The sequence below is a fragment of the Ornithorhynchus anatinus genome, chromosome 19 (genome assembly GCF_004115215.2).
Source record: "Ornithorhynchus anatinus isolate Pmale09 chromosome 19, mOrnAna1.pri.v4, whole genome shotgun sequence".
Taxonomy (NCBI): Eukaryota; Metazoa; Chordata; class Mammalia; order Monotremata; family Ornithorhynchidae; genus Ornithorhynchus; species Ornithorhynchus anatinus.
Genome location: NC_041746.1, coordinates 13,896,228 through 13,907,976, shown reverse-complemented (window position 1 = coordinate 13,907,976; position 11,749 = coordinate 13,896,228). Strand labels below are relative to the sequence as shown.

At 64.8% G+C, this 11,749-nt stretch overlaps 1 protein-coding gene across 1 annotated transcript; it reads right to left on the bottom strand.

Annotated features, from left to right (window-relative positions):
* Positions 1–2,389: 2,389 nt before the first annotated feature.
* SRF (serum response factor) lies at positions 2,390–8,580 on the bottom strand. The gene is given in 8 exon segments (XM_029047480.2): positions 2,390–3,126; positions 3,278–3,354; positions 3,449–3,640; positions 4,421–4,540; positions 5,144–5,405; positions 6,587–6,853; positions 8,053–8,457; positions 8,460–8,580. Coding segments are annotated over 8 exon segments (1,479 nt in total). The 5' UTR covers positions 8,520–8,580; the 3' UTR covers positions 2,390–3,030.
* Positions 8,581–11,749: the final 3,169 nt, after the last annotated feature.

Below are 11,749 nucleotides of genomic sequence, written 5' to 3'. Positions count from 1 at the left end.
CTTTTAACGTTCATTCGTGCGGTAGTGTTTATGGAGCGCTTACTATGGGCAGAGCGCTGGACTGAGCGCTTGGAACGGCCCCCTCCCCCAGCTCCTTGCGGGCAGAGATGATGGGAGAGCCCCCCCCTCCCCCAGCGCCTAGCACAGGGCGCTCACTAAATAGCTGGGGGGTGACGTCACAAGCGGAAGGCCCCGCCAACCGACACCGCCAAGGACCGGCCTTCCCCTCCCCCCGCCCCCTGTCATTCATTCCTTCCTTCCCGAGGATTTATTGAGCGCTTACTCTGTGCAGAGCACTGGACTGGGCGCTTGGAAGGGACAGATGGGCGGCAGAGAGAGACCGTCCCTGCCCATTTTGTCCCTGTGTGTCCGACTAGACTGTAAGCCCGTCCAAGGGCGGGGACGGCCTCTCTCTGTTGCCCATCTGTCCCTTCCAAGCGCTCAGTCCAGTGCTCTGCACAGAGTAAGCGCTCAATAAATACTATTGAATGGACGGGCTCACAGTTTAATCGGGGCAGACAAAAGCGATAGCAATAAAGAGAATCGAGGGGATGGACACCTCATTAAAACAATAGCAATAAAGAGAATCAAGGGGATGTACATCTCCTTAACAGAATAAATAGGGTAATAAGAGCTCCGACCCCCTAACCGGAGCCCGCTGCCGGACCCTCCGCCTCTGCACCTCCAGCCGGGGGGAGATTTTCCCTTCGTTTTCTTCCCCCAGAGGCGCTCTGTATTGATTTCCCCTCCACCCCCTCCAAGCAGTGTCCAGGAGGCCGAGGTCTGTGCACAAAATGATACATTTATTGAAAGAGTATTTTTCTTTTTTTCCTTTTTTAATACAAAAGAAAGCTCTGTACATAGGACTGTGATCACATCCACAACTCCCTGGCCAGCATCCAGAGACGTAGAAACCACCGACCCCCCACCCCAGCCCCACGCGCCCCCACACACGTACACACTCTCGCACAGACACGCACCCACGCACACACGGGACCGGGGCCGCCGGGGAGGGGGACGACCCGGGGTCGCCCCGGGAGAAACGCCCTCTCGTCCCCGGTGGCCACGCGGACTCACGGGGCCACGCTCTCCCGCTCAACCTGGTGACGCCGGGCGGGCTGGCCGCCTTCCTCCGCTTTTGCCCGTCGGGAAGGCGAGGGGCGTTTGCAAACCCCTCACCCCGGGGGCATCTGCAACTCGCCGCAGAGCGGGACGCCTCACTAACCTGAGTCCCCAACTTCTTCCGGCCCTGGGAAGGTGGTAAAGGGGTGGGGGGGGGCGGGGGAAGGGAGAAGAGGGGAGGGGGGCAGCCACAGATTGACCAAATTTCACCCTTATCTAACTCTCTCCCCCTCTGCCCCGCAAACCCGGGAGAGGCGGTGGGGGAGCGGGTCCGGAGTCCTCGAGCCCCGCCACCGAAAATGCCCTTGCCCCACCTGAGGCGGCGGGGCCGACGTGGCAGAGATGAGCCGTGCCGCGGGCGTGAAATTATCGAGCGCCCGCTCTCCCTGTCCTTCCAAAGTCCCGATCTCCTCCCCGCCCTCGTCTCCCAGGAAGCGCCTCCGGCACGAGAGCTCGAAGGTCAATAGTCAGGAAGACACCCCGGTTGCTCGCCCGTCCGCCCAGCCCCTACCTGGCAAGGGGGCAGGGGTGGGGCCGGAGGGCGGGGGGGGCGGTTGGTGGGGGCACGGCCCCTGTAAGAATTACATAAATACTGAGTTACACTTAGAAAAATAAAGTCATTTTCTTCAAGGCTTTTTGTCTTTTAATTTAAAAAAGTTACAGTAGCTGCTCACTCCCTGGAGAGCTGCCCCTCTCTGGCTCCCTGTCGCATAACCATGTCGCCCTACGGGGGCTGCCCCGCCGCCCCTTCCCGTCACCCGGCGCCCCCCCCCGCCCCCCCCACCACTCACTGCAACTTCGGTCCCGGGCGGCCGAGGGGCCGGCGCGGTCGCGCGGCCCGGCCGGGTGGCACAGATGGATGCGGATGCCCGCTTCCCCGGCCCCCCTAGCTCTGGGGCGAGGCGAGGCGGGGCGGCCCCGGGCCGGGGCATCCTCTTCCGTCCGGAAACAGTCTCGCTAGCACGAAAGGGCAAAAAAAAATGGGCCCGAAGCTGGTGGTTCCCGCCAAGCCAGGGGTGGGGCGGGGGCGCGGCTCTCCTTTCCCCCCGCACCCTCCCCGGGCGGCCGCGGTCCGTCCAGACATCGTGGCTCTCGGCGGCGGGGCCCACCGCGCTCGGCCAGGCGGGATGGCGGTCGCGTCGGGGTGAGCGTCTCACCCCGCCCCTCCTCGGCCCAGTCGGTACCGGAGAGCCCGGCAACGGCTCTGAGGGCGAGGCGGGGGTGGAAACGAGGAAAAACACCATTTAAAAAAAAAAAAAAAGTTAAATATTTTAAAAATATATATTTATAGATTTGTTTTCACTTCGTCTCCTCAAATAAAAGGTTCCCCCCCCCAAAAAAAATCAACCCTAAGTCAAGCAGCGGGGAGCAGGGAAGGAGGGCGTCCGCCCCTCTCTCCCCCGTCCGGGAGCCCCGGCCGGCGTCGGGGTGCGGCGGCCCGGGGGCTGGGCCCGCCGGCCACGGGCGGCGGGACGGGACCCGGGGCAGGAAGGACGGCTTTCCGGCGGCAACCTGAGGGGCTCTTCTCGTCCAGCCGGCGGCAGAGACGGCTCCAGCCCACGGACGGCAGGAGGCCGGGGCCCGGTAGTACCGGGGCGGGGAGGGACGGCGGCTGGGGGCACCTGAGGGACCGCAGGGCCCGTCGGGTGAGGTAATACTCGTGGCAAACAGCGAGCCAAGCTGGAAGGGGAGGAAGGGGCGGGGAAAGAGGGGAAGACGACGTGGAGTCGGGGTCAGGCGGGGCCCATTTCTTTGGCTGGAGCGAGAGGGCTCAGTCCTGGGGGCTGCCGGCCTTCCCCTGCCTCCCTCCCGCGGCCCGTCGATGTGTGTGTAAAGAAAACGTGAAAAAGGCAACAATAAATAAGTGACGCTGTCCGCCTGTCCATCGTCCCGTCGGGCCAGGGCCGCTCAGTCACTCTTGGCGCTGTGTGTCGCGTCCAGGTTCACCACCTGTAGCTCCGTCAGGTTGCTGCTGCTTCCCGCCTGCTGCCCGATCACGGCCATCTTCGGGGGGTGGGCGTTGGGGAAGAGCGGAGGTAAGAGGCAGAAGGGCCGGGGTTCCCCGACTGCCCGCCCCGCCCCGAGAGAGGGGCCACCCCACGGCTGGGGAGCCCCGGGCTCCAAAGGGAGGCGCGGGGCGACCGCGACTACCCACCTGGTGAAGCTGGACGGCAGAGACGGGGATCTGCACGGTCCCGGACGGAGCCGTCAGGAACACCTGGGGGACTCCGCCTGTGCCGCCAGAGCAACGGGGGGGCGGGGGGGGTCAGGGCTGTGGGTCCCCGCCTCCCCCGCCGCCCGCCTCCCCTCCCGGCCTTCCCCTCACCTTGCTCCTGGACCTGCCCGTGAGAGACCTGCATGGCAGAGGGGGCCTGCGAGAAGGCGTTGAGCACGGCGAGGCTGCCGTCGGTCAGCCCCGAGGTGGGAGCGTACATCAACGTGTGGGAGCTGGGATACATCATGTGGCCGCCCACCGTCGTGGGCACCGACGACGTCATGATGGTGGCCGGCAGCGTCACTGGCAAACACGGTCGGTCGATGAGCGACGCTTACCGGGCGCTCGGCACGTGCAGAGCACCGTACCGAGCGCTTGGGAGAGTCCGCCGCGACAGAGCGGGCAGACGCGTTCCCCGCCCACATCGAGCTGAGACGAGAAGCCCTCAACGGCGAGGGTTGGGGCCTCACCCCCCCTTTTCTGCCCATCGCCCCCGATGCGTGGGTCAGCGAGGCACCTCGCTTAGCTGGGGGCGGGCCTCCTCTCCCACCCCATCACGACACGTCCAGCCTCCCTCTCCGTGGGAGAGGCTGGCTAGGCAGGGCTGAAACTGAGCGGGATGGCCGCTCTAGGAGAGGCCCCGGGCACCAGAAGACGCAGACCGTGCCCGTTACCCCCAACTGCCTGCCGGTCACGGGGATCAGCCCCAGAAGCCCGGTCGCCCAAGGACCGCTCGACTAGCGCACCGAACGCCGGCCGTCCCAACCGACCCCTTTTCCGGTCCCTCGGCGGAACGGGTAGGCGCTCCCCTCCGAGAGCGAGACTCGGGCCTGTTCGCTCATCATCTACACTTTGGTTTCATCTGCTCGTTAGGGGCAGGGAAGGTGACAGCTGAATCCGCTGCGTGGTGCTCTCCCAACCGCTCATACGGCGCTCCGCGCCGAGTAAGCGCGCAGTGACTACGAGTGATCAGGACCGGACTAGCCGCCGGGGGCCCTCGCGTGAGCAGCTCTGGGCAGAGGGAGCGTGGCGGAAGGCCGGGAAGCGGCGGGGGGGGACGGAGGGTGGGAGGCCCGGTCTTACCCGTGCCGCTGGAGGAGGTCTGGGTGAGGTCTGAGCTGCTGTCGCTGGAGGGAGAAGCCTGCTGTGGGGCCTGGTGCACCTGGATAGCCTGAACCGGGACCTGCTGGGCCACCGCTCCACCTGCTAGAGAAGGAGCCGTCCTGCCACTCCGGCCGTGGGCAGCCCCTCCGGCCAGAGCCCCGGAGCTCCACGCAGCACAGCTCCCCCCGGCCCCCCACCCCCGGTGCCCGGGCCGCTCGGCCCCACCCCCCTCACCTCTCCCCCCGCTCCGGGGTCCCTAGGCTCCGGCCCCTCCGACTCACAGGGCCCCGTTGGTCCCTTCTGGCCTCTGCCCGCCCCGGGGCCCTGTCTCTCGGGCTCTCGGCCCCTCCCGTCCCCGCCCGGCCCGGCGCTGACCTGTCAGGGACACTATCTGGCCCCCGGCCGAGGCGGGGAAGCGGAAGACTGTCTGCTGTCCCTGCTGCAGCGGGGGCGCGGGGCTCGGCTGGCTAGACAGGGCCAGGGAGTGTGGTTGTAACTGACTGAGCGGGATGGCCGGGGTCCCGGCGGGGAGGGGTGTGCCTGCCAACGGGACACAGAGTCTGCATCAGGCCTGGCCCTGCGCCTGGCCCTGCCCCCGCGCCTGGCCCTGCCCCTGGCCCTGGCCCTGCGGTGCCCCCGGGGCTGGCGTCGGTGCGCGGGCGACAGCGGGTGAGCGGGTGAGGGAACGGGAGGCGAACTGACCGGGCATTAGGGTGAAGCTGGTGGGCAGCTGCATGAGGCCCCCGGAGGAGACGGGGCCACTGGCCGCGTTCTTCAGCACGGTCCCGTTGGCGCTGCTGACGGCACCGGGGCTGACGCTGGCGGACACGGGGGCCAGGTAGTTGGTGATGGGGAAGGAAGGCCCGCTGCTGACCTGCATGGTGGTGGAAGTGCTGGGCGCCGTCTGGATGGTAGAGGTTGTGCCTGGCAGGTTGGTGACGGTGAAGGCGGGCTTCAGGATGTCCTGCGGACCGGGGAGGGGGAGTGAGGCGGCGCCGGGGGGCCCGGGCCGAGCCCGGCCCCTCCCCGACGACAGTCGGTCCGTCACCCAGTCGTATTTACTGAGCCCCTTACGGCGCGCAGAGCTCGGGAGAGCAAGAGCTAACCACCCAAGGGACACGCTCCCTGCCCACAGCGAGCTGAGGGTCTACGGTCGTCTCCTCTCCTCTCCTCCCCTCCGGGGTTAGGTCTGGGCCTGGAGGCGGAGGCCAAGTGCCCGCACCCTATCCAGGTGCCTGTCTGAATTGGGAGTTTTACTTCTCCCTTCCCCGGATAGGTCGAGAACAGGGCTAGTGGGATAGAGGCTGGTCAGCTTGGCCCTCCACTCGCCTCCTCCCCCAACCTCACTCTGACGGAGGGGTCAGGGGACAGAGGCGGATGCTGCTGGGGGAGGGGCAGGCTCCGCCAGAACAGGGGGCCGGCGGGAGGGAAGGGGGGCGGTGGGAGGGGTTTGCTAACCCTCCTGGCCCGCGGCCACCGGCCACCGACCGACCGACCGACCGACCGCCTGAAGTGTAGCCACGGCGAGTCCGAGTCGCCTCTTCCGATTGGAGGGCTGGGCTCGGGGGTGGGCGGGCCTAGCAGGGGCTGGCCTTCCTTGGCCTCGGCCGGCCCCTCCACCCCAGGGAGGGCCGCCAGACCGACACCGAGAGGGGAGGAGGGGGCGGCGAGCGGAGGGGAAGGGGGGGGGAAGGGGGTTGGGATGAGGCGGGGTTGGGGCGGGGGGCAAGGGGGAAGGGTCCCGGGGGACCGAGCGGCCCGGGGAGCCGGGCGCCCGGGTCCAAACCCCTGGGTCCCCGCCCCCCGCGGGGCGACAGCTGGCGGGAGGAATGCGGAGGGCCTGCCAGGCCGGCGGCTGCCCGGCGGGCGGGGAGGCTGCGGCGGGAGGAGCTGGCCTTATATGGGCACGGAGGCTGCACGCTTATCAATGGGCTGAGGACAGCGGGCACCTGTCCCCCCCAGGAGCCGGGGGGACTCCTCCTCAGCTGCCCGACCCCCCCGGGTGACGGGGGGGAAGACGGGGGCGGTGTGGACGGGTGAGGAGAGGGAGAGAGGGAGAGAGGGAGGGAGGGAGGGAGGGAGGGAGGGAGGGAGGGAGGGAGGGAGGGAGGGAAGGGGGGGAGGAAGGGCCGGCCTCGGCGGTACCTTGGTCTCCCCGCTGCTGTCGGACTCGGACACCTGGTAGGTGAGGTCGGTCTCCTCGAAGCCCGTGGCGCTCATGCGCTGGTCGGTGGTGGGGTCGGAGCGGGGCGGCGAGTCGGGGGAGTTGAGGCAGGTCTGGATGAGGGCCTTGCCCGTCTCACTGGTGATCATGGGCTGCAACTTGCGGGTGGCGAAGGTGTACACGTGGCCCGTTTCGCTGGCCACCAGGAGTAGCACCTGCGTTCCCGTCAGCGTGGACAGCTCGTAGGCCTGGCGGCGGGAACGCGGGAGGGGGGTGCGGGGAGCGGGAGGGGAAAGATCAGCGGGGAGCTGCGCCCGGCACAACGCTCCGCGCACGGTACGCGCTCAAGAAAGAGCATCGACCGCTCGTGCGGGTCGCAGGGCGGGGAAGAGAAGGCCCAAGTCTGACGTCGGGCACCTTCCCTCCCCATCCCCGCCGGCAAAACCCCCAAGCTCCTCTCTCTCTGTTTCTCCCCTCATCTGCAGAACCTAGAGAAGGGGGTTTCGGCAACCCCGCTCCCCCCGCCTTTAACCGCAGGCGATCAACCCTCCACGTGCCCCATCTGCAACTGCCCTTCAGGGCCCGGTGGCCCGGGGCGGGCTCCGATCACGTTGCCGGGGGTTCTGCGGCAACACCCCGGGGGGGCGGACGGCCGAGCCCATCCTTGGGAGCAAGACCGTCCCCTCCCCAGGTACCGCTCTTGGCCTCGAATCCCGGGCCCCGGCGTTGACCCCACCACCGAGTTGAGGGACGGGGGGGGGGGGCCGGGGCTCCCCGGATCCCGCCTATCCACAGCCGTCTGACACCGGGGGGCTCACCCCCTCTCCCCGCTGCCGCTCCCGGGGGTCGACTGGAGGGTGCGGAGGCTTCACGCCACCCCAAACCAGCCCCTCCGGGGCAAGCGAGCGGGTCGTCGACGGCACGCGCGGAGCCCTTACCACGTGCGCAGCGCTGCGCTAAGCGCTTGGGAGGGCCACCGTCAGAGGCGTCCCCTGCCCACCCCGAGCTTAGAGGACTGTACGGTACCCAGCCCTGGCCCCCGTCGGGGGGCGGGGGGCGGTGATCCCACTTGCCAAAATCTTCTCACCCCAAGGCCTCGAGGCTCTTTCCCAAGCCGGATGGCGGGGGGGGGGGGGGGGGGATGTCCCGCCCCACCGCTCCAAACTTTGGACGAGGGACGCAGAGAGAGACAAGCCTCCCCCTTCCCTCCCCCTGTCCCCGACTTGCCGTCCTTGCTCCGCCCCGGGGAGGGGTGCAGACCCCCCAACCTCCCCTCTCCGGCCCTCGCTAGAGGCTCTTCAACTCCTCCTCCCATCCTCGGGGATGCCCGACCCTCCTCCGCCCTTCCTCCTTTTGATTTCCAGGCGCAGCCCCCGGGCCCGGGGCGGCGTCGGCCGGTCCTCGGAAGGCGCGGCGGCCGGCGGAGGGGGGGGGGGGGGCCCGGTACCTTCTTCATGATGCCGGTCTTGCGCTTGCTGAAGGTGGTGTAGCGGCGCAGCTTGTTGTCGATGAACTCCATCTTGATCTTCACCCGTCCGCGGGTCTTCTTGCCGGGCTTGGCGCCGCTGACGGTCCCTCCGACGGGCCCGAAGGCGGCGGCGGCGGCGGCGGCGGCGGCGGCCTCGGGACCCCCGACCACCACCCCCAGCTCCATGTCGGCCAGGCCGCGCTTCAGGCCGCGCCGCTCGGGGCCGGGCTCCTCCTCCTCGCACGAATCCGACTCGCCCTCGCTGCCGCTGTACAGGGCCGCCGCCCCCGCCGCCGCCGCCGCCGCCGCCGCCGCGGTGTTGGCCGCCTCCCGGTCGGCCCCGCGACCCGTCGGCCGCCCCGTCGGGGCTCGGGCCGCGCCGGCCGCCCCCCCAGGACCGACCCCCGGCCCGGCGCCGCCGCCGCCCCGGCCTGGCTGGGTAACATGGCGCTCAGCGGCGGGACGACGGCCAGCGGAGCCCGGCGGCGGTCAGCGCGGGGCCGACGACGACGAGGCGGCCGCCGCCATCAGCCCCGCGCTCCCCGCCGGGGCCGTCGCCCCGGGAGGCCGGCGGCGCCCCCTGGCCGCGGGGCGGGGCGGGGCGGGGGCGACGGCAGCGGGGGAGCGGCACCGGCGGAGCGACACCGGCGGAGCGACACCGGCGGAGCACGCGCGGGAGGCGGCGGCGGCGGCGGAGGAGGAGGCGGCGGAGGAGGAGGCGGCGGCGGCGGCGGCGGAGGGATCCCCCTCCCCCTGACCCTTCCCCCCATATAAAGAGATACAATCTCTCCTTTTATGGCGCGGCCGCTCCTTATATGGTGTGCGCCAGCGCCCCTCCCCGATTGGTCGGCGGCCCCGGCGCCTCCGCTCCCATTGGCCCGGCCGGGGCCCCTCATCTGCATACATTCCGAGCCCGCCGCTGTCACCCCGCGCGGCGGGCCGCGCCGCGGCCCCGCCCTCTTAAAGGGGCAGGACCCTGCCGAAGCGGGATGATCATCATGAGGGTGATGGGGCGGGGGGGGGGGGGGGGATGGTGATAATGATAATGTGGGTATCTGTTGAGCGCCTACTAGGTGCACAGCGCTGTTCTAAGCGCTGGGGGGGATGATGATAATAATGTGGGTATCTGTTGAGCGCCTACTAGGTGCACAGCGCTGTTCTAAGCGCTGGGGGGATGATAATAATAATAATGTGGGTTATCTGTTGAGCGCTTACTATGTGAAGAGCGCTGTTCTAAGAGCTGGGGGGATAATAATAATAATAATGATGTTGGTATCTGTTAAGCGCTTCCTATGTGAAGAGCACTGTTCTAAGAGCTGGGGGGGATAATGTTAATAATGTTGGTATCTGTTAAGCGCTTACTAGGTGCACAGCACTGTTCTAAGCGTTGGGGGGGTAATAATAATGTTGGTATCTGTTAAGCGCTTACTAGGTGCATAGCGCTGTTCTAAGCGCTGGGGGGGATGATAATGATAATGTTGGTATCTGTTGAGCGCTTACCAGGTGCACAGCGCTGTTCTAAGCGCTGGGGGGGGATAATAATAATGTTGGTATTTGTTAAGCGCTTACTATGTGCAGAGCGCTGTACTAAGCGCTTGGAATGTACAAGTCGGCAACGGATAGAGACAGTCCCTGCCCTTTGATGTTGGTATCTGTTAAGCGCTTACTATGTGCAGAGCACTGTTCTAAGCACTGGGGTGGGGGGTAATAATAATAATGTTTATATCTGTTAAGCGCTTACTATGTGCAGAGCGCTGTGCTAAGCGCTGGGGGAGATACAGGGTCATCAGGGTGTCCCACGTGAGGCTCACAGTTAATCCCCATTTTACAGATGAGGGAACTGAGGCACAGAGAAGTGAAGTGACTTGCCCACAGTCACATAGCTGACAAGGGGCAGAGCCGGGATTCAAACTCATGACCTCTGACTCCCAAGCCCGCACTCTTTCCACTGAGTCACACTGCTTCTCTAATAATGATGTTGGTATTTGTTAAGTGCTTACTAGGTGAGGATGACATATGTGCCGAGCACTGTTCTAAGCACTGGGGGGATACAAGGTGGGGCTCCTAGTTTTCATCCCCATTTTACAGATGAGGTCACTGAGGCACAGAGAAGTGAAGTGGTTCGCCCAAAGTCACCCAGCTGACAAGCGGCAGAGCCGGGATTCGAACCCATGACCTCTGACTCCCCAGCCCGGGCTCTTTCCACTAAGTCGTGCTGCTTGGGAAGCGGGAGTCTTCAGAGCCTGGGGGAAAGCCAAAGTTAAGAGGGCACAGTTAGGGACCCAGGAGGGCCAGCCGCCCCGCCCCCGGCTAGAGGGGGTGGGAAAGAGGAAGAAAAGATCATCGGCCTGGCTCAGTTGAAAGAGCACAGGCTTGGGAGTCAGAGGTCACGGGTTGGAATCCCGGCTCGGCCACTTGTCAGCTGTGTGACTGTGGGCAAGTCACTTCACTTCTCTGGGCCTCAGTGACCACATCTGTAAAATGAGGATTCACTGGGAGCCTCATGTGGGACACAACCTGATGACCCTGTATCTACCCCAGCGCTTAGAACAGTGCTCTGTACATAGTAAGCGCTTAACAAATACCAACAGAGAAGCAGCGTGGCTCAGCTGAAAGAGCCCGGGCTTGGGAGTCAGAAGTTATGAGTTTGAATCCCGGATCTGCCACTTGTCAGCTGTGGGACTGTGGGCAAGTCACTTCGCTTCTCTGTGCCTCAGTGACCTCATCTGTAAAATGGAGATTAAGACTGTGAGCCTCACGTGGGATAACCTGATTACCCTGTATCTACCCCAGCGCTTAGAACAGTGCTCTGCACATAGCACTTAAATACCAACATGATTATTATTATTATTATTATTCACTTCTCTGGGCCTCAATTACTTCATCGGCAAAACAGAGATGAAGACTGGGAGCCCCAAGTGGGACAGCCTCATTACCTTGTATCTACCCCAGTGCTTAGAAAGAACACATAGTAATTAACAAATATCAAAATTATTATTACTTAGGTGCTTATGGTGTGCCAGGAACTGTACTAAGCACTTGGGAAAGTACACTAAAACACAAGACCTGCCCACGAGGATCTAACAGAGTAGATAAGTAACAGCCCATCTTCTCCTGCCCCTCGGTCATTCTTTAGAATGAACCTGGGAAGTGTGAGACAAACACTAGAAAGTATAGATACGAGCCCTGGATTACGTTTGTACTCTCCCAAGCGCTTAGTACAGCACTCTGCACACAGTAAGCGCTCCATGAATGCTACTGAATGAAAGAAGAAATGAGCGGGTTCTACTCCCTCCAGGTACTGATTTTAGCTACATTATTTTGGGCTGTGAAATTTCTAATCGTTTCCAGGATTGTCCTGGGGAGTGGTCTTTCCCCACACAGATCGGGCGTCAGTCCTTTGTGAAACAGGGATCGCTCGGGCATTCCCGCTATGACGGTGGTGTTGCAGAACCTCTGGTTATGGGAAAATCACATTCTACTAATCCGTGGTATTTATTGAGCGCAGAGCACTGTACTAAGCGCTTGGAAGGGTACAAGGCGACAGAATTGGTAGACACGCTCCCCTCCCCTGAAGGAGCATAGCGTCTAGTCACCACTGATCCAACTACACAGCCGATGGATAACTCTTCTCCCCTTCCCGAAAAAGCACGTCTCCGCTAGGCCTTCCGTGATT